The 23,108-nt window shown below is 40.3% G+C and overlaps 2 protein-coding genes and 1 long non-coding RNA gene across 5 annotated transcripts; 2 read left to right on the top strand and 1 right to left on the bottom strand.

Annotated features, from left to right (window-relative positions):
• Window positions 1-239: 239 nt before the first annotated feature.
• On the bottom strand, window positions 240-10,984 carry flot1a (flotillin 1a). 3 transcript variants are annotated; one of them, XM_037794683.1, is made up of 13 exons: window positions 10,814-10,984; window positions 8,650-8,713; window positions 8,385-8,460; window positions 7,664-7,754; window positions 6,037-6,180; window positions 5,707-5,826; window positions 5,348-5,443; window positions 4,184-4,336; window positions 3,905-4,086; window positions 2,828-2,873; window positions 2,496-2,633; window positions 1,763-1,927; window positions 240-1,089 (listed from the first exon to the last, which is right to left on the bottom strand). In XM_037794683.1, the coding sequence occupies exons 2-13, from the start codon at window positions 8,690-8,692 to the stop codon at window positions 1,069-1,071; spliced, it is 1,275 nt and encodes a 424-aa protein (XP_037650611.1). In that variant the 5' UTR covers window positions 8,693-8,713; window positions 10,814-10,984; the 3' UTR covers window positions 240-1,068. The 3 variants fall into 3 exon arrangements, with proteins under 3 accessions (XP_037650611.1, XP_037650612.1, XP_037650613.1); XM_037794684.1 differs by lacking the exon at window positions 10,814-10,984 and adding an exon at window positions 10,513-10,604; XM_037794685.1 differs by lacking the exon at window positions 10,814-10,984 and adding an exon at window positions 7,864-8,003.
• Window positions 4,848-22,530, top strand: LOC119503181. Its single transcript, XR_005210268.1, has 2 exons — window positions 4,848-5,085; window positions 21,450-22,530. It is a non-coding gene; the product is annotated as an uncharacterized LOC119503181 (long non-coding RNA).
• Window positions 12,208-22,530, top strand: LOC119503103 (tubulin beta chain-like). The gene is made up of 5 exons (XM_037794677.1): window positions 12,208-12,458; window positions 17,199-17,307; window positions 18,876-18,986; window positions 19,177-19,421; window positions 19,544-22,530. Exons 1-5 carry the CDS (start codon window positions 12,402-12,404, stop codon window positions 20,354-20,356), a joined length of 1,335 nt encoding a protein of 444 aa, XP_037650605.1. The 5' UTR covers window positions 12,208-12,401; the 3' UTR covers window positions 20,357-22,530.
• Window positions 22,531-23,108: the final 578 nt, after the last annotated feature.

Raw genomic sequence — 23,108 nt, 5'->3', positions numbered from 1 at the left:
CTCGTAAAGTTATGACTTTATTCTCGTAATATTACGACTTTTTTTACTCGTTAAGTTATGACTTTATTCTGAAAATCTCAGATATTTTTTCCCTGAATGTGGCCCTAATACTCCGTAGTACATTGTCTCTTTGGCCCTCACTGCATTTGACTTATATACTATATACTTAGACTATAAACTGTGTTACCTTCATCACAATGTTTTGTGGCTCCAGACCGATTTAAAAAAAAACAAACAGTTTTGCCTAAAATGTCTCTTTTGATAGTAAAGGTTGCTGACCCCTGCTCTAATGATACATTAAATATGTATTCTGTCAGGATCCCACGGTGAGACATGACTGATGGCTAAAACCACCGGCTGTAATGATGATGTAATGCCAGTAGCATTAGTAAACGAAGGTTTTGAATGCGTGTTTGTGTTAAACGTTCATGTTAAGATGCACTTAAGGTTTGGCAGCAAGGCAGTGGACAGGCAGTTATGGAGGAGACATTCAAAGGTAGACACAGACACGACGAGACAAATAGAGACATTCTCATCCGTGTGACGCAGACACACACAATGTGACATACTGAAGAGACGAAGACGGTAGGTAAAGGACATGAGACTGTTAAGATGAAGTTTAAAACAAAGGTTTAAAAAGTACACGGAGGCTACTGTTACGTTTGTTGTTTGTTTCGATGCTTTGTAAAATCTGGTCAAGCCGATGTAAATTAAGTAACAGGCCCAGAATTTGAAAATAAAATATGTGGGAACCATTTGAATGCTTTGCGTTTATATGCTGAATGCAATGCAGTACCGGAGGACAATATAAAAACAAATTACAACTGTAACTGTAGCCAGATGAGAACAATACTTTAGCCCAGATAGACCCGGGTATCAGGGACCGACAGACGAACAAGAACAGAAGAAGAGTGTGTATGCCATTCTCACATCACAGCAACACGTCGACAGCTACATGAGGGGGAACGGGAGGAGAGAGGCTGTGTTAGTGTTAGTGAGTCCAGGCAGCTGATAAGACGGGATGGAGGTGGGGTGGATCTGCCTGGTCACCAGACTGGTTGATTCACTTCAGCCTGTACAAGAGGTCACCTGCAGAATGGAGGGAAAGAGAAGGAGGTCTGTCTGTCATTTTAATATTAATAAATAGTTACAACTCTCAAAGCATTATAACTTAAAGGACCAATATGTCATATATTTACTGTAATAAATCATAAAATGACCATGAAATGTCATCAGAGATCATTAAGGAAACACGCTAAATTGAAATACTGGCTTCTCCGACAACAACGCTACAGACAACGTTTTTAAATTTCCATTCCCGGTCCGAAACATCTGTTTTTGTTTTACATCTGTGTGATCCCGTCCACGGGACGCAAACATCCTTCTGCAGCCGTGGAAGCGAGCCAACGAACTGGACCGACAGAGATAACGTTAACATTAGATTCTACCCGACCCGAAAAGCCTCGCCACATCTCTCTGTGGTCCGTGTGCTGCTGGGTTATCAAGGCAGCGAGTTATCGTGACGCACAGCAGGCGAAGTGATCCCGACTGCTGCTGAACAGAGGCTGACGCTGAAAAACACACATCTATTCACTTATTTACACATTGCATTAAAAGAACTGCATGTGATTATCATAAAGTGGGCATTTGATATACTGTGCATTCTTGCATCCTCCATGATGTATTTGACATGACACATATCAGCAGACCAGAGTCAGCAAGTCCAGTGCAATCCAGTGTAATGGAGATATGGATGTGTTACCTGGGAGATGTTGACTCCGGTCAGTTTCTCCACAGCCGCGGGGAGGCGGACCATGATGTCCAGCACCTCTCCTGACAGTTTGGCTGCGCCCACCTCCCCGCCTCCGCTGGACACCATGGTCACCTTGTTGGCTTCACACAGAGGCTTGCTGATCTCTTCTGCCATCTGGTGGAAGACAGAGATATTACCAAACGTTAAAATCCTCACAAACTCCTTATAGGCAGATGAAACAGAAGTGACGGGGGACTCTGAGAAACCCAGAGGTGACAGTGTGCAAGCTAAGCAGTGAAACTAATTGAATTAAAATGAATTGAATTAACCCTGAGTTTTATATGCCGCATGCATGAATTTTAATACATGTTAGTTTGCACAATATCATAATTATTTGGCTATATGATTTTAAAGTGTTTCTTTGTTTTGTTTTAAATATTTTAATGATATTTTTTGACATGATTTAAGAAGAAAGAGTCAGATAAAATGTGAAATTGAAATAGCAAACGATATCAAGTTTCTGAAAAGTTATGCTGTGACTAGGTATCCAAAGAAAGCAAATCAACACTGATACCTTTCTTTTGGTTTTCTGAAGTCTAACAGTCTTTGTAAAAGGTGCACTAACTACTAAACGAGCTAGCCACAAACAGCAGCGATGCAGACAAAAACAACAACAACGACAACAGTAGGCTGTAGAAGGTATAAATGGCCGTTGTGGACTTTTGGTTATGTCGTCTCTCACCAGAGGCAGTTTCTCCAGCAGCATGTCCACCATGGCTCCATCCTTGTACTGCTCGAAGGCCTCCGCCTTCTTCGCCATCTGCTCTGCCTCAGCGCGACCCTTGGCCTCCACAGCAAACGCCTCGGCCTCACCTTTCACCTGAAGGAGACGAGAAGACGGGATTACTGGACCAGACAACAGAAGATACTTGGTGTATTACACTCACACACACAAACTCTAGAGAACTCTAGTGGGCATAAAGAGCAATATCTCAGAAAATTATCATCATGATTTCCATTTTAAACTGTTTAAAAAACTAACGGCAGCCGAGTTGGGAATCAGCTGTGACTCACCCTGATGGACTCGGCATCGGCCTCCGCCTCCATGATCAACTTCAGACTGGACAGAGGAGAGAAAGAAACGCAGAGTCAGACAGAGAACCAGAGAACCACAGACGGTTCAGCCAATAGTGACAAATACCACTATATCATGAACAATACTACGTACAACACGAGGTGTGTCCTTCATTTTCACTTTTATCTCCTCCAGACTTGATTATTGCAACGCACTTTATTGTGGTATCATCAGGCGGAACATCCAAAGACCGCAGTTGATTCAAAACGTTGCTGCCGGGCTTTTAACTCGTACTAAGAGAAGCGACCACATCACACCGATCCTTGCTGCCCTTCACTGATTACCTGGGAGTTTTTAAAGCCTTGAATGGTATGGCTCCTGCCTGTGATTTGCTGACACTCTATGAGCCTGATTGATGCTTGAGATCCTCTGGCAGGGTCCTACTGATGGGTCCAAAATCCATACTTGTCAACAAAGGTAACCGGGCTTTTGCTGTCCAGCTGTGGAACTTCGGCAAACTCAGTATCTTCCTTTAAAGGGACTCTATGTAAGAATCAGACACTGCTTGTTAACAGCGACACCTGTGGCTGTTAAGTCAACGAAAGTCAGCGTCCTGTTGCTCATTTAACAGACGGGCTTCACTAGATAGAACTTTGCGGTTTTGGTGCCGACGCTGACTTTCGTTGACTTAACGGCCAAAGGTGTGGCTGTTAACAAACATGTCTGATTCTTACATAGAGTCCCTTTAAGTAAAAGGTTTGAGTACTTCTTCCATCACTGGTTTTAATTGACCTTACCATACCATTAATTACCTTATCTATCTGTGTGATTAGAAAGCCTACTTACTAACATAAAAAGGAGGGTTAGCAGGTGACAGATAGAAGCTTGCTGTAATATAAAACGTTTCTTCAATCCTCCACATACAGTATGTCAGCTCAGCTACGAAACACCAGGGATTCAGTATCTTGCCTAGGGACACATCAACAGAGAAATGTCTCCAGTGCTAGACCGCCTGCCTACTCACAACACCACCCTGTAGCTTTGGAAGAGCAGCTATAAGATAACTTGCCACTCACCGCTGAGCCTCAGCCAGTTTCTCCAGGCGGTACCTCTCAGCCTCTGCAGGTTTCTTCACCTTGGCCTCCAGCTCCTTCTCCCTGCGGGTGATCTCCTGCTCCTGCAGCGTGATCAGCTGCGTCCGCTCGACCACCTGGATCTGCATCTTCTCCTCCTCGATGCGTTGCTTCGTCTTCGCTACCTGGAGGAAACAGTAGTACATTCCGTCATTCAGTATTATAAAATACTAGATCCAGTCAGTAAATGTGTTTACTGATTGCAGTCACACTCTTGTGTACCTGCAGCTGGTAGGCCATCTCGGACTCAGCCTTCTTAGTGTTGACCTCGATGTCGTAGGCTGCCTTCTTCAGCTCATAGTCCCTCTGGGCCTTCGCCATGTCGATCTCGTTCTTGTACTGAGCCGAGACTTTCTCCTGCATGGCATGGGCCTCCTGAAGACGGAGAGAGAAAAGACGGGTTTCCACCAAAAAGTTCTACTACTTTTCAAGGAAGTAAAAAGTTCCTTCAGCCCAATGTTTCACTGCATTTCCACCGCGGTCTAAAGACCTGCCAAGATTAGGCAGATGATTCCACTGTGACAAAGCAATATGACGTTGGATGTAATGAATGAAATGCAGCAGAGGAAAATGAAACTAAGAGCGTCTGTCTCCACAGTAAATCATCTGTTGATTGTTTTGATGGTTATTTATTTGTGCTTTAGAACGTAACCGCCGTTAAATAATAAGAAAATAACTCCTTCTTTCTCTCATTCTCAGCACCGCCGCACTACGTCTCTCTCTCTTCCACAGTTTGCCCTCTCAGCTCGCTGTGCAATCTCTCTCTCTCTTCTGCAGCTCGCCCTCTCAGCTCGCTGTGCAATCTCTCTCTCTTTTCTAGAGCCTAACTTCACTTTTAATGTTGTGAAACAAAGAGAAATGTTCTCCCCTTGTCCTAAATCAATACTAGAGTACTTCCTTGTTTTAGGAATGAAGCGGTACAGTTGAAGCTGTGTGTGTTTTACCAATCAGCGACGATCATCCCTACAAACTCCACCCGGAAAGTTACAGGACTTTCAGAAAGTACAACCCCACAACTGGGTCCTTTTTTCAGGGTAAAATGTCCCCGTAACTTAATTTAGACCCTGGTCCCTACAGTCGAAACTGCAAAGAGTTCCTCAAAAGGTTCTTAGTTCCGGAGGAAAGTTGAAACGGGGCGAAACAGGCAGAGAGAAAGGACGGGGAGAATGGGCTCAATGGGAATAACTCTTGAAAACAGGATAAACAGGATGAAGATGCTAAAAATACAGACAAGAGTTTAGACAAATATCACTGACGACCAAACAAAACAAACTAAGGAATAGACGAGTGACTGACTACTCTAAAAACAAGATGATCGCCAAGATGTTCTTTTATTGGAACATTCATAGGAATAACAATATCCTGCAGGATGATATAATATCTCACCCTGATCACAGCATCTCTTTTGTTCTTGGCCTCTCCAATGCGAGCGTCTTTCTGAACCTGGGCCGTCCGAGCCTTCCCCAGAGAATGCAGATAATCCTGCGTACCAGAAACAGATGTTACAGATGTTACAGTTGGTAAAGTTCTTCATTCAAGACAGAATTAATACAAGATACGGAAAATTCATTTTATTTTTTATTTTAACAAAAGACGAGAAACGTGCACCTCGATGGCCTGTGTCATTCTTTTGAGTGCAGTTTTAATGTTTTGTTTTTAAATACACAATTAAACATTTTGCATTTTTTAAAAGTTATACAATGTCCCACTTCTAAAAGTGCCTCATTGCAAGAGGTAGTGGCTACCTGGTCGTCGTGAACATCTTTGAGCGTGTAGCTGACCACGCTGATGCCCATATTGACCAGGTCAGAGGAGGCCACCTTAAAAACCTGCTCTGAGAACTTCTTTCGGTCCTTGTAGATCTCCTGTAGGTAAGAGGAAGAAGTCTCTCAAGGTCATGGTAAAATCAAAACAATAATATTTGTCAAATACTCAACTGAATTCATGTAAATCTGTTGTGAACAAAGCAAGTAGCATGTTGACACTGTTTCAAGGCAACATGGTTGAATTACTGACTAGGACTTTAAACTCCAGTAAATCACTGAAAACGAACACCCATCAGACCCTTACGGTACCTCAACAGTGAGGTGGGCGATGATGGCCCGCTGGTGTCCCTCCAGCGTCTCCAAGGCGATGTGAGCGATCTCGGGCTCTGACTTTCCCATGAACATCTGGCAGGCTGCCGCCAGCATCTGTTTATTCTGACCCTGGATCTTCATCTGTTGGAAACAGCAGCACGTTTATTATTATCAAGTAATAACACGTTAACGCAAATTAATTTTAACTGCATTCATTTCTTTAACGTATTTAGATACGGTTAGATACTTGCGTTTTTTAGGTTGTAGCGGGCTCTGTTTTAAAGCTAGAGTGAAGATATGATAAGATAAGATAGGTAATGCTAGCTTGTCGTGAAGGAGGTTAAATAACACTCCAAATTTTGGCCAGGAAAAACTGTCATGTCCATTTTCAAAGGGGTCCCCTTGACCTCTGACCTCCTTATATGTGAATGTAAATGGGTGCTATGGATACCCACGAGTCTCCCCTTTACAGACATGCCCACTTTATGATAATCACATGCAGTTTGGGGCATTGTTTTATGCTAAATGCAGTACCTGTGAGGGTTTCTGGACAACATTTGTCATTGTTTTGTATTGATAATTGATTTCCAATAATAAACATATACATACATTTGCATAAAGCAGCACATCTGTCCAATCCCATGTTGATAAGAGTATTAAATATTTGGCAAATCTCTCTTTAAGGTTCATTTAGAACAGATAAAAAAATGTGTGATTAATTTGCAATTAATCATGATTAACTATTTTAATCGGGTTGACAGCCTTAGGTGAATTCATGGAATTGTTTAGATGAAGAAATTAAGCAGAGCATAAATATAATTCAATTGAAGAAAATGTATAAGAACATAGTTTTGAGAGGTACAGGGATAAGAGGCCTCGCCTCACGGGATTGTGACGCTTCTTGTTGTTGCTATTATTATTTTATTTTGTATATATTAAGATGCTTATTTATGTATTTAAGTTATAGAAAGTGGGTAGGACTTCTGCCTACTCCTTCTCGATCATATAATATATATTTAGTTTATTTAGAATTAGCTGTATATTATTTTGTCTCATTTTTCTTTCTTTTTTTTCTTCCTCTTTTTTTAAATTGCATTTTGTTTTTTGTTCTTTATCTTTTTTTGCACCAGCAATGGGTGAGGGTTCGGCGGAAAAATACCCAAATATGGCGGGACAATCATTTACATTTGTGTTTTATTTGTAGGTTTCTGTACACCTGATACTTCCAATAAATTACTACAGAAAAATAAGAATTTGCTGTAAATGTTTACTGTTCATTTTACTGGATAGTGTTGTTTTTGTTTTCTTATTATTTGCTACATATTAAAAATAAATCTAATCTATTGAATATTTATGCAAACCAATAACTGACACTCTGATATTGAAAAAATAAAATCATAACAATAAATCATCACAGGATGAGAAATCTGTTTTGAATAGGAGTAGGTAGAATACTCGTCACTGATGCTGAGATGTTGATAATCTACAGCAGGCAGGTTGATTCATTACAGTAAAAGAAAGTACAAGCAATACAATGTAAAGGGCTGGAAGGCTGAAAGGCTGCAGGCTGCAGGCAGAATGCTGGAACTAGCCTGCTGCTCTCTCTGCAGAGATGCACACTGACCTGGGCTATCCCGGTGACAGAGATGGGCACTCCGTGGCGGGTGTAGACTTTATCGCTCTTCACATTCAGGGTCAGAGTGTTCAGGGAGATCCTGGCGGAGGGGAGAGGATGGTTGATTATCCGCTGCTCTAATGGTATACATTAAAGTGTAGTAATTTCCGCTTTGTATTGAGTTGCAAGCGCTGAGTGCAAGATTTTACAGGTACAGGATCAAGGCCAGCTACAGCGCCCAGACATGAACAGTACGTCTGGTGCCAGATGATGAACTGAGATGAATGTAGGAGGAGCAGCATGTGCATTGGCAGATCCAAAACGGGACCTGGTCTGGCCTGGCAGCAGGCTGTTTGATTTGACAGGGAGATAGAAATCAAACTGCACTTGTGAGGTGGTTGTTGACTACGGGTAAGCAGTGGTTTATGTACAGCACAAATGACATTATTAGACAACAGTTATTACTCAGTTTTAACTAGTGAGGAGGAGGAAGATGGCCACTGATTTGAATCTGTGTCCATCAGTCATCCTGGCACTTTAATTGCAAATTTGTTCTACCTTTCATCAAACTCTTTTCCTTTCCAATTTGTATTTCATGCTGCTGCAATGCCTTTTGCCATCTTATCATGTGTGCCATCTTTTTGTACATCTGGTAATAACGTCAGTTAAAAAGCAGCAACGTCAGAAATTAAAGAACGACAGACAACGGTGGACATCGACATTTGCCAACCTCTGTATCTGCTGGATGCACGGGACGACGAACACTCGGCCTCCGGGTATCATCAGCGGAGGAGAACGACAAAACCCTGAGAGAGATGAGACACCGAGCAGAACATCATATCAGATTCAGACGTGACGCTCACATAAGGTTGAGTGATATGAACAAAATATTGTATCATTGTTTTATTTCATGTTTTAGCCTTCAAATGGATGGAAATTGAAATTGAAAAAAGTTGCTATAAGTGTCCGTTATATTATACAGGCTGTGGTTTTACCTGACACCACCATAGCCTCGTTGGGACCACAGGTGTAGAACATGTTTGCTGTTCCTCTTTCAGACTAAAAAAACAAAGGAAGTAGTAGAATAAAACATAAAATCAGTCACTATTAAGGCCATTTCAGAGAGAGAGCGTTCCTATTGGCTGTGCTCCGGCTGGTGGGCGGTGCTTGGTATTTCCTCAACTGTTCTCAACATGGCTGCCGGGTCACAAACATTCTCATTTTACAGCTAAACCGTGCACTACAAGATGTTCCTGAAAACATTGGAGGAGAGAAAGAGTCATTACAGTAACAGAATATTGATTCATATTTGATCAGCGCTGCCTAGTTTGACCGTTTGATCGGAGTTTGGGAGTGATTGACAGCTGCTCAGAGACGGCAAGGCTGCAGCTCGGCTCTGATTGGTTGTTTTTCCTCCGGTCTGTGAAATCTTGCAGATGCCGTTAGGAGCACCGGAGGACATGATTTTCTTTAGATTACCTGTCTCATGCACTACTGTCAGGATATAGTGACTGTTTTATAAAAATGTTATCACATTTGCTCCATTTCTACCCACTGAAGCTTTAACCCCGCAAACACTCCATTTAATAAAGGAATTGTTTGGACTATGTATGTATATATATTTATATATATATATATATATATATAATTTAGTTATATTTATATAAGATTTAATAAGATAATAAAATAAATGTATATGTATATATATATATATATATATACAAACACACATTTATTTTATTATCTTATTAAATCTTATATAAATATAATAAATATTTATAATAAATATAATCGTTTATAAAAATGTTATCATATTTGCTCCATTTCTACCTACTGCAGCTTTAACCTTACAAACACTCTATTTAATAAAGGAATTGTTTGGATTATGTATGTATATATATTTATATATATATATATATATATAATTTAGTTATATTTATATAAGATTTAATAAGATAATAAAATAAATGTATATGTATATATATATATATATATATATATATACAAACACACATTTATTTTATTATCTTATTAAATCTTATATAAATATAATAAATATTTATAATAAATATAACCGTTTATAAAAATGTTATCATATTTGCTCCATTTCTACCTCCTGCAGCTTTAACCTTACAAACACTCAATTTAATAAAGGAATTGTTTGGACTATGTATGTATATATATTTATATATATATATATATATATATATATATAATTTAGTTATATTTATATAAGATTTAATAAGATAATAAAATAAATGTGTGTGTATATATATATATATATATACAAACACACATTTATTTTATTATCTTATTAAATCTTATATAAATATAATAAATATTTATAATAAATATAACCGTTTATAAAAATGTTATCATATTTGCTCCATTTCTACCTACTGCAGCTTTAACCTTACAAACACTCAATTTAATAAAGGAATTGTTTGGACTATGTATGTATATATATTTATATATATATATATATATATATATATAATTTAGTTATATTTATATAAGATTTAATAAGATAATAAAATAAATGTATATGTATATATATATATATATACAAACACACATTTATTTTATTATCTTATTAAATCTTATATAAATATAATAAATATTTATAATAAATATAACCGTTTATAAAAATGTTATCATATTTGCTCCATTTCTACCTACTGCAGCTTTAACCTTACAAACGCTCTATTTAATAAAGGAATTGTTTGGACTTCTACTTTATATATATATATACATATACATATATATTAATATAATATTATATTATATTATCTTATTAAACCTTATATAAATCTAATAATAAGGTGAGTGACAGTGTCTGTGGTGTCTGTGACTCCCACCCTGGAAGAGGATGGAGGGTTGTGATGGGAACCAGACAGCAGACCTCACCAGCAGCTCAAATCTACTTCAGACAAATGTTGCGCAGTAAAATGTGCAAGAACAGCAGAAACACCCACAAATAGAGTCACTTATTAAGGAAGAATATAACGCTTTAAAAGGTCTGTGCAACGTTACAACTGTGCAGACTACCATCAGCTGTCTGTCTGTCTAGATCTATTTGCTAACTCAATCACATTTGGCAATCCACATCTTGTGTTTCCCATGCAGAATGGATGAGTTGCGTTATAGCGACACACTTACCGGTTATATAAACGACGTGCTTTAAGGTGAAAGAGGAGGAATAAGTAGCAGTGTGTCTTGGCTACAAATAAGGTAATTTGTATCCCAGGTGAGGAGCATTCCTGTTAGACACCAGCTGATGCAGTGAGTCAGAACCTCAGACTGCAGCTCAGCAGCTCTTACTGAGCACAACCATCAGTCAGACTGAGTGAGACCTCCATCTAGTGGCCTGGTGGAGTGACTTCATATACTGGGACTTCATCTGCCTCTCTGCTAGTGGTGGAAGAAAGTACTCACATACTTTTTCTTTCAAAGGTATTTTTATTAATTGTCAATAATCAATAGAACAGTCACTATTCAAGGAAAGTTAATTTTTGTTTTTCTGAACAACACTCAATCAATCTTACCTGACAACAACAACAACACACAAACAGACAGCCACAGCTGGCCTCATAAGACCTCACTGATTCTCAATCATTGATACAATTTCTTCAGATGCATTGTAACGTATTGCATGTTTACTTCATTATCAATAAATGTATCTTATACTTAAACATGTTTTCCAAACTCCAAATTAGATATATGCATGACAAAATGTGTAGTATTTTAAATGCACAAAAACTCAGGAATTACAGATGCAAATATATCCAGATGTAGGAGTAAATCTTCATTAATATTAATTTTTCTCCCTTCTTTATGGTTATCAATTTTCTGCTTGTCGTCAAAAGTTAGATCTTGAAAATCTTACAGGATTTGTGAAGCATGAATTAAAAGTAATTTTCAACAAGACACAGACTATTTATGATAAATTGAATAATTTCAAAAGTTGTTTTACATTAACATATGTTATCTTGTATTTATATTTACTTAGAGGTCGTAGATTCGCCGTCGACTGTAGATATTATATTCTGTACTGTATTCTTTACATTTAATTCCCCATTTTTGCCCTACACATTATATAAGTAGTAGGCCTAATATTGTACATTAAACAGACATAATATAAAATAAAACTTTATTTATCCAGAGGGAAATTGCTGTGCAGCGGCTGCAATATAAAGTATGAAATAAAGAGTGCAAATATAAAAATGTAAGAAAGGCCTAACAATAACAATGAGGTGCAAATAAGGTGCAAATCCAAAATATATATAATATATATATCCCACAATGCCAAAATCAGGTATCGCCTCATTATTTAATGGAAATAAAACTGAATATGATCTACCCATTTTATGCTATCATATTCTATTGTTCTATTCTGTTCTATTGTGCATTGTTTCATTGAGGTTAGTGGAGCTCCAACAGGGCAGTGATGACAAAACCAGGCACTCCTTCTTCTCTTCCGGTCCTTGCCTTTAAGACAAGGAAACCCCTTTAGAAATAGAACTCTGCTCTTTCAGCCAATCAGCGTCGAGGCTCCAACAACAGCAGCCAATCAACAGCGTGAACATCCCAACACTTTAGCCCCGCCTGCAGGACTCAGAGCAGTGGACTCACTCTCCAGCCTGTGTGTGTGTCTGTCTGTCTGTCTGTCTGTCTGCTCAGCAGTAGGTTAGCAGCACCTCTTTATCTCTGCCAACACTTCATCACTGACTACCGTTCACCATCCATCATGAGGGAAATCGTGCACATCCAGGCGGGCCAGTGTGGGAACCAGATTGGTGCAAAGGTAAGAAGAAGTAGTGAGAACAAATTAACTTTTTTTTTTTTTTTTTGGTTGTTAATCAGCAGTTTATTCTGTTTTTTCTTTCCAGTTATTGTAAGAATTTCACTCTCAACTTTTTTTTCAGAGTCCTTTTGTTGTGTGTTTTGAAATATTCAAATGCAATTACAAAGATAAAAGCAACTGCTTACAACATATATAAATGTATATTTGTATGTGTTATGTATATGTATATACAGTATATATTATTATTGTTGTTTTATTATTATTTATTTGTGTGTATATATATTTTTTGATTTTATTTGAGAGTTTATCAGCAGTAATGTTAAGCATTTCCCCCTCAACTTTTTTTCAGAGACCTTTTGTTGTGTGTTTTGCAATATTTCAATGCAATTACAAAGATAAAAGCATCTGCTTACAATATATATATATATATACAGTATATATATAGTTGTAAATTTGTGTTTTTTCTTGCCTAACTAGCGTCCAATTCATTAGTTTTCAGCAAGCAACCTTTATCCAAAGGCTTTTTTACACATGCTTTTATAATGACAGGAACAATGAATCACTGTTGAAACATCTCAGTGATGTGATGGGTCATACAAGAACCACAAAGTACAGTAAGTGTTGTTGTGAGTGATACAATAGAAGGTTAAAGATACAAGGTTTTATAAAACCATCTATAACTAATAAGATCAACCAATAGGAACGTAATGGTGATGCAGTATTCTGGGACATGAACGAATCATAATCTTGCACATGAATACAGTAACAGTTCACACTTTTGGAACTGTTGACAAAACAGTGACTCAAGTCATTGATCCATGATTAATGAAGCCGGCCAGACTGGAGCAGACACGCTGGGCCAGCTGCTGTCTCGGCCGCCTGGTGAGCCCGACGCTTTGTCATTGAGAAAAAGAGCAAAGACGAACACAAGAGGATGAAAAGAAAGGAGAAGTTTTCTGAGGCAGAGCAGAGGAACGCAGCAGGAGGGGGTGAAGGAGGGTGGTGGTGGTGGGAGAGATAACAAGTGTCTCAGTGTCTGCTCTGAAAGAGGTCATTTAAATAGATGCTTTAAACGTCCTGTGGTGTTTCTACAATTAAGTTCCCAGAGATCCACTGCCAGACCTCAACGATTAGACGATTAGTCAATCAAAAGAAAATGTATCTGCAACTATAATGATTGTTTTAGCCAATTTGCACTAACTAACTTTAGTGCATGCATGCACTAAAAGACACGTGCGGCCGTATTACAACAAACACAGAGGGAGAGCTTTACTCCACTATATCTTTACATAGACAGTAGTTGTTTGCTGCTATATTAATGCTTTGGATATCATAGAGAGCACCTTTAAATGTGAATATTTGATGGATCAATTAAATATCTTTGAAATATAGGTTTCGGACTGCTGGTTGGGTTAAACAAGCAATTTCACAGTTTTTTTTAGATTTAATAGATTAATCAAGAAAATAATCTTTGAATTGATCGATCATTCTGTAAATGATCGTTACTTGCAGCCCTGACCCGTCGAGGCGTGGATTCCACTAGACCTCTGAAGGTCTGCTGTGGTATGGCACCAACCCGTCAGTAGCAGATCCTTTATGTCCTGTATAAGGTGCGAGGTGGGGCCTCCGTGGATTGGACTTGTTTGTCCAGCACATCCCACAGATGCTCTATCGGATTGAGATCTGGAGAATTTGGAGGCCGAGTCAACACCTCCAACTCTGGAGGCCATCCGCATGATGTAAAAGAAAACGTGATTCATCAGACCGGGCCACCTTCTTCCATCGCTCCGTGTTCCAGTTCTGATGCTCACGTGCCCATTGTAGGCGCTTTTGGCGGTGGACACGGGTCAGCACGGGGCAGTTCTGGAGATGCTCTGACCCAGTTGTTTAGCCAGCACTATCTGGCCCTCGTCAAAGTCGCTCACATCCTCACGCTGGCCCATTTCTTACTGCTTTCAACACAAAGTTCAAAGTTGAAAATGTTCACTTGCTGTCTAATATATCCCCCCCACTGCCGGGTGCCATGGTAACGAGATAATCAATGTTATTCACTTCCCCTCTCAGTGGTCTTAATGTTATGGCTGATCAGTTTATATTGCAGATGAGGACTTGTACATTTTACTCTCATCACCCTCTAAGTGGAGTCCAGCTGTGTCGTGTTGTTAAATTGTACATTATCAGAACATCTTGTAATTTCAAGAATCTGAAAAGGATATGTGGCTTCATTATTTTAAGTAATATACATCTATATAATATGACCCGTTACGCACTCATCCAGCAGACGTGCCCTGGGGAGGGGGAGGGGGAGTTCTTGGCACGGCAACAAGAGGCGTGGCAGCAACATATGTGGTGACTCAAACTCCCTGATCAGTGAAGACGAGTGTATTTAAGGAGGATTTAGTCACGCTGAGGTCATCCTCATTTCACAGTGGATTAACTCCACTTGAATTCACTCGCTCACCAATCCAGTCCCAACCAAAATTACTGGTTATCTTCTCGTCACAGGCAGGTTTCAGCACTCGTGTGTTGACTCTCGACCTTTTCCTGCCATTCAGGAATAGCCAAAGATGGCGAGGTGATTGCCCACCAATCTCCATCTTTACCACTCACACACACACACACACACACACACACACACACACACACACACACATATATACAGCCACACAGACGTGCCAACCTCCCTCTGCTGATCTCTCCTACTTCCTCTTAAACACACACACAGTCCATGGCACAGATTAGGGTCAGTAGACTGAGCTGGTGTGACAGTCTGCGCTTGTATCTTAACCGAGATTGGCGTTAATGTTTCAGCCGGTAGAAACGAGGCCGATTCTGAATCCTCGGAGCGAGCTCTGCTCTCACTGACTCCGACTACGAGAGGAACAAGGAGTTTGAGTACTTCTATAAGCTTTAGAGATGGTGTTGTATTTATGTGTGTGATTCCCTAAACCAGCTAGGAAAATCAAGTATAGTATCCTCCCTTCCCCATAAAGCTATATAAAGCATTATTTATGTCTATTTTAACAGCTAAACTCACAAAGTCATGTTGAAGATAAGAACATCGTGTGACCTTAAATCAAGAAATCAGATTAGTCTGTTTGTCCAAATGATTTTCTGATGTTGGTTAAGAGACTTTTCGGCCCACATGAAGTGGAAAATTGAAACTGAAGTGTAAATGACTTTGTCCAGAGACAGCTGGACTCTGCTCTTTTTTCATTTGTCTTGCTTTGCTAGTGATGAGGAATATGTTTTAGCTTTTTATGCTGCAGAGTTACTAAGGCTACAAAAGGTCTAGCCATTTTTTCTCAATCAGAGCTGCAACGATTAAAGGGACTCTATGAAAAAATAGAAAATGTCTTGTTAACGGCACCTGTGGCCGTTAAGTCAACGAAAGTCAGCGTCCCGTTGCTCGCGCTTGTGCTCGCTCTACATAGACATGAACGAGCATCGCTCAACACAGTGAGGAGACACACGTCAGCTAAAAGCACAATATCACTCTATATTTCAGCTGCTTGGCAGTAATGTTAGCTGACCAGACGAAGGTCTCTCCATGAATCAATGCTGATCCTAGTGTTGGCTTTTCCTGCCTCAGCCTCCCGACCGCGGCCGGAGGGAACAGGGGAGACACCGGAGTATTGGTCGGAGACGATAACGTTTCTCTCTGCAGAGCCCCGTCACTTCACAAGACACGGGAAACCTCTGTTGGTCTGGAGGAGCTGCAGCAGTTATTTCTGCACAAACGTCCACTGTACATTCACTAGATATTCTCAGAGCTACTAACTCTTCTGCAGTGTGGAGTGAGCAGCATGCACGTCTAGAGGTGGAGAGAGATAGCGTGAGATAGAGTGAGAACGAGCGCGGTGTGTGAGTGAAGGCAGGCAGAGGAGCAGAGTACAGCAGATACTCCAGTCCTGGAGACCAAAGCTACGGTCTCCCCCCGCGTCCTCCGACCGCGGCCAACACTGTTTAACAGACGGGCTTCACTAGATAGAACTGCTGATAGAGCGGTTTTGGTGCTTCTGTGTAATTTGTGTTGGAGTCTGAGTCTGAACAGCGTAACCACATGACATTTCTGTATTTTCATATCGATATCATACATCTACGGGTCATTTGTAAATAGTTTCTGAGCTGCATTCGGCTGCCCTGTGATCTGGATCAAAGCTACGGTCCCTTCTAATTTCAAAACTGCCTTTGGGTCAGAAAGAAAAAAGATTACTGCTGAAAAAAAACCTTCTTTAACCAGATTCAAAGACAGGAACAGAACATGTTACTGTTTTTAGGTGATCTTGTGACCGTAGAAGGTACTCAGAGGACAGAAGACAGAAGAGTGATTGTAAACCACTCTCTTCTTCCCTCTTAGTAAATGAACTTGCAGTTACGGCCTTAATCAGTTCACAAAGACACCTCTTTCTGAGAAAAGTCTCCAGAACTGTGACTGAATAACTCCACTGGGTACACCGCATTTTATCACAATTAAAGCTGCAATTGGATGTTTCACGTTTCAAGCCCAGTGACCGGTTGGTTGTTGAAGATGGCTGTTAAAAGATCAGGTTTTAGTGTAAGATTAGATGAAGGTAATAAACATTGCGTGTCTAACAAATTGATGTTTATCCGTGTGTGTGACTGCTTTTTGCATGACTTGAATTCAACACATAGTTACACGTTTGTTAATAGCAATACCATCTTCATTACACAGTACAGTACATCTTTACTTAGGCTCTATTGTGTTTGTGTGTTTAGTTCTGGGAGGTGATCAGCGATGAGCACGGCATCGACCCAACGGGAACCTACCACGGAGACAGCGACTTGCAGCTGGACAGGATCAGTGTGTATTACAACGAGGCCACTGGTAAGTGAATCCTGACACACACACACACACACACACACGCACACACACACACACACACACACACACACACACACACACTTTGATATAATGAGAAGACATCCCCCCTCTTGTGGAGTTACTGGCTCACTGCAGCTGCAAGGACAACTGTTTTATAATGTTAGAACTCCCCTTAGTGGCACCGTGAGGTACTACTGTACACCCATACACCAGCTGTACGCTGATAAACTGAGCTTTTCACTCTACTAAACTTTTGTAAATAATAAAGTGAAACATATTTGTCAGAAACCCCCGTTGAATAAAGGACGATGGAGCATCACAGGGAGAGAACTTGACTTCCATTAGTTTTCAGTATTAATCCTGTATGTCAAATAACAGAGAGAGCCACGAGTCAATCACTCGTCAACTCGGATCAAACGGTCAAACTAGGCAGCGCTGATCAAAAATGAATCAATATCCTGTTACTGTAATGTCTGTTTCTCTCCTCTAATGTTTTCAGAAACATCTTGTAGTGCACGGTTAAAGAGCTGTAAAATGAGAAAGTTTGTGCCCCGGCAGCCATGTTGAGATCAGTTGAGGAAATACCAAGGTTGAGTTCAAAAAGTAAAAAAATGATATCCTAACGTCTTCTCCTAACCACATCTCCTTGACCTCGATGGAAAACGTCATGAGGTCAAGGAAAGATGAGAAGGATAATTCAGAAGGACTGAGGAAAAGACGACCGCGGTGTTCAGAGAATCCGACTCTTCTGACACTATAGGCTCTGTAATCATGATGCGATGGCGGCGGATGTTAGTGACGCGAGTCTGCCAACATATAATAAATGATTATCTGACCTAATGTGGACAACCGGTGAAAAAATATCACTTCATTACCATGGTTAGAATTTAAATAAACAAAAGGAATATATGTTAAATATTGAGTTAATCGTCCGAGTTATGGAGAACGGGTAGGACCTTATACTTCTTCCAACTTCTTTTGGGACATGTAATATTTATTTATGTTGATTATTTGTTAATTGATTGTTTACTGTTCATTTTATTTGTTATTCTTGTTTTGTTTGTTACTTGTTACATGTTCAAAATAAATTATTAATTAAAAATAAAGTGAAACGAAATGGTTGTCCACTCATATTAAACATGAATCCAAATTTGACTGTATGTAAATAATATGCAAGATCAGCATTTGTTATTATGAACAGCCGAATGGTGCGTCACTTTAAATGCTGCGGCCGCAAGGAATTGTGGGATGTTATTCTCTCTTTTCCTTCGGTAAAGGATGGTACAGTGTATCCTCTGCTGAAGGAGATAAGAAAGGAAGCATTGAAGCTCCTTTCCTTAACATTTGGTGAATTCAAACAGCTCTCATCATGGCTGCTACTGAGATACTTTCGGGTCATTTCACTCCGTTAAGAACCTTCCTAAGAGAAAAGGACTATTCGAACGCAACCCAAGTTACTTTTCAACTGTTGTCTACTTTGATTTTGCAGCTGTAATACCTTCTTAAAGGTTTACTAAGACATGACGCATTGATTGGGCTGACATGTTGTTTCTTTCTGCGTGTGTGTTCAGGTGGGAAGTATGTGCCCAGAGCCATCCTAGTAGACCTGGAACCGGGCACCATGGACTCAGTCCGCTCTGGACCTTTTGGACAAATCTTCAGACCTGACAACTTCGTCTTTGGTAAGAACACACAGAGGAGGTCAGAGGTCAGGGTGGGATACAAAACAGCAGTCATGGAGCTTGACTGACTGAGCTGACTGTCCTACATGGCTGAGACGAGCCCACTGCTGCCATAAACTCCCAGTTTTGTTGTGAATTTGGTTTGGTTTAATGAGAAAAGATACTTTAGCTTCTTGTTCTTATTCCCCAGGTCAAAGTGGAGCAGGAAACAACTGGGCCAAAGGTCACTACACGGAGGGGGCAGAGCTGGTGGACTCAGTCCTGGATGTGGTGAGAAAAGAGGCCGAGAGCTGCGAGTGTCTGCAGGGTTTCCAGCTCACGCACTCTCTGGGAGGAGGCACCGGCTCCGGCATGGGCACCCTGCTCATCAGCAAGATCCGGGAGGAGTACCCTGACCGCATCATGAATACCTTCAGCGTGGTGCCCTCTCCTAAGGTAACACATGCAATATTGTACCATTGTATAGAGTAAAACTCAGGTATCCTCCGGTGCTCCTATCTATATAGGTAATCTATATGAGCCATAACTATTGATGTCCCGTGTGTCTTTGTCTTTAGGTATCGGACACCGTGGTTGAGCCGTACAACGCCACGCTGTCAGTCCACCAGCTGGTAGAAAACACAGACGAGACCTACTGCATCGACAACGAAGCCCTTTATGACATTTGCTTCCGCACTCTCAAACTCACCACGCCCACCTACGGCGACCTCAACCACCTGGTTTCAGCCACCATGAGCGGCGTGACCACCTGCCTGCGTTTCCCCGGCCAACTGAACGCCGATCTGAGGAAACTGGCCGTCAACATGGTGCCCTTTCCCCGCCTCCACTTCTTCATGCCGGGCTTTGCCCCTCTGACCAGCAGGGGGAGCCAGCAGTACCGCGCCCTGACGGTGCCCGAGCTCACCCAGCAGGTGTTTGACGCCAAAAACATGATGGCCGCTTGCGACCCTCGCCACGGACGCTACCTGACGGTGGCCGCCGTGTTCCGCGGCCGCATGTCCATGAAGGAAGTGGACGAGCAGATGCTGCACGTTCAAAACAAGAACAGCAGCTACTTCGTGGAGTGGATCCCCAACAACGTCAAAACGGCCGTCTGCGACATCCCGCCACGTGGCCTCAAGATGGCCGTCACCTTCATCGGCAACAGCACGGCCATCCAGGAGCTGTTCAAACGCATCTCTGAGCAGTTCACCGCCATGTTCCGCCGCAAGGCCTTCCTCCACTGGTACACCGGCGAGGGCATGGACGAGATGGAGTTCACCGAGGCGGAGAGCAACATGAACGACCTGGTCTCCGAGTACCAGCAGTACCAGGATGCCACGGCTGAGGAGGAGGGAGAGTTTGAGCAAGACGTGGAAGAGGATGCCTAAAGAAGTAACAAAGAAATGATGTAACATGAGCTGAAGAAAGAGATGAAGGTAGTAACCAAAAAGAAAAAAATCCAGAAAAATGGTTAGAGGAGCGTCGGGGTCTGAATCAGTTAACGGAGGGATGGAAACTATGTGAAGCAAAAAGATTAAAAGATGAATGTCGGCAGAGAAGTGAAAGAGAAGCAGGATAAAAAAGACCATGGTGCCGTGGTTTACACTTTATTCTGACGCCATGTTGGCCAGTTTTTACCAAGACTAGCCTCACAAAAAAAATATTTCTTTTTACACTAAGATCTTGTCTTGCAACAAATACACAGATCAGAAGCACTTCTTAACTTCACTTTCATCAAATCTGACTGTTTTCTGTAAAAACAGAAACTAAAACTAAAACTCCTCTGAAAAAATCATGGCAGCTTTATATTGTAAAATGAATTCCACCTTGGAACAAATGTGTTCAATTACTGATTTGAAATGCAATATTACACTTAAAATCATTCACAAACAAGCTTGTACATTTTGCCAAGTATTATTGACATGACATCTTGCATGAGAAACAGTTGCAGTTATAAAAATCCAAATTTGGATTTTTTTTTTTATACAGGGTTAAAGTATTTAAACAAGGATGAAGTCAAAGATTGTCAAGAATCTCTTTAACTGTGGCTTTCCACCAAGAAGTTCCTGGTAATTTTAGTCCTGGAACTACTTTTCAAGGAACTAAAAGGTTCCTTCAGTCCATAAATGTCTGTGTTTCAACCGCGGCCTGAAGACCTGCGAATATTAGGCAAATTACGTATGAAAATGGTCGCAGCGGTAAACAAACTCTGCAGTTGCCCCTTCATCTAAAAATGTGGTTTTGTCTCACTGCGACGACATTAACTGCTGCTTATTACACGGCTTTGTGGAATACTTGATTCTGATTGGTCAATCACGACGTTCTACAGCGGCGCTGTGTGTGTTTCACCATCAGCGATGGTCATCTTTGCAAACCCCACCTTGAAAGTTGTCCCCGGAAAAGGTTCCCGGTACTTAATTTAGACCCTCGTTCCTGAAACGCGATGAGTTCCTCAAAAGGTTCTTATAGTTCCGGGGGGAGGTTCCTGCGGTTGAAAAGGAGCTTCAGAAATGTGAAATCATGCCATTACCAGTGTTTAATGTTTTTATTAATGTTCATTACTGATCAGTATTTATCAATTCTAAAGATCCACTCTCAGATTAATGTGAATTTTGGCAGTAGGTGGGGCTGTCAGTTTTTCTTTTCCTCACTGAGGCCTGTCCTCTGTGTAAATTGATCAGAAATGCATTTTGACTGTGTTTGTCACATGTTAAAGGCTGTGGGGGAGATAACAGAGAAAACTGTGTGGTGGGATTCAGTCTTCAGGGTTTTATAAGTCAACATCTAAGTAAAAGATCTCTCTCCACACCTGTTAAACAGAGTTCTTTCTCTCACAACGTAGTAACATGAACTTTTATGGAAGAGAGAAGAAGAAGAAGCTGAAGGCACCCGTCAGTTACAACTTAACAAAGTCACATAACCAGGTCATTGTTTTAGTGCCATAGCAGGTATAATAAAGACGGACATGTTTTAATAAGGTTTTTTTTGTTGTAAGTTGTCAATCAGAACAAAGCTGTGTTTCACTGAACTCCTGGCAAACAAATTTACTTTACTAAGATCCGTGTTCACAGTTTTAATGCAGCAGCAGCAGGATTATTCTCAGACGCCAGCCAACGTCATGAGGAGGATCACACGCTGAACCCAGGTCAGAAGATGGAAAGCATATTAAACTTTGCCTGATCTGTTTTCCATGGGTATATTTGACATCACACCAAGTTATTTTAATGATTAAGGCTTCTTGAAACACATTTCAAAAATACAATGCCGGGTGCTTTTGTTGTTCTCTTTTTTGAAAAGGGGGAAAAACACCAATTTGCTCTTGTATATTTCATCCTATAAAGTCCTGTGAAGAAGTGCACGAGTTCACATTGTGATAAATGTTTACACTGAGCCACTACAGTTTGTATTCAAACCAAACACAAGTCATTTGTGTTCAGTATTTATATCGGTGTGTGTGCTGTATTGTTTGTTAGTACCTTTTTGAATTCCTGTTTGACGTGGGATCCCAGAAACTGTGAAATGTTTGCGTGAAATAAAAAGGCATTTGTAAGAGGAAAAAAAATACACTTGTACTGTTGCTAATGATAAACAGATTTCTTTTCAGTATGAGCTTCCAGGAAGTCGTTACACTTCTTATAACAACAAATGTTTAACTATGAAGGCAAGCATCCTACATGTTTTCCATCTCTTTGATTATAGAGTGTCATTTTAATGGCAAGTCTATGAAATGAATAACTAATGATGTCTAAGACTCTTTAAATATAATTAACACTGAAAAAAGTGCAGGGAGGCATCTATCTATTTGGTTTATTTATTATCATGACCCGAGTTATAATAAAGTTCTGCTTTAGTCTGAGTAACACATCTACAGCCATGAATGCACCTAGCAGCTAATAATAAGAAAAGTAAGAACAGAAAATCAATTTATCATTTTATTAATTAATTAATTAATTAATTAATTAATTAATTTTTTATTACTTTTAATCATTGTTATGATTTATTACATGGCTTTGTTGAATACTCGATTCTGATTGCTCAATCACGACGTTCTACGGTCCGTTATTTCTTTATAACAGACCGTTGCTATGTATAACAGACCGTTGCTATGTATAAAAGACCGTTGCTACGTATAACAGACCG

This window comes from Sebastes umbrosus, chromosome 15, assembly GCF_015220745.1.
Source record: "Sebastes umbrosus isolate fSebUmb1 chromosome 15, fSebUmb1.pri, whole genome shotgun sequence".
NCBI lineage: Eukaryota > Metazoa > Chordata > Actinopteri > Perciformes > Sebastidae > Sebastes > Sebastes umbrosus.
This window is presented reverse-complemented; position numbering and strand designations above follow the sequence as displayed.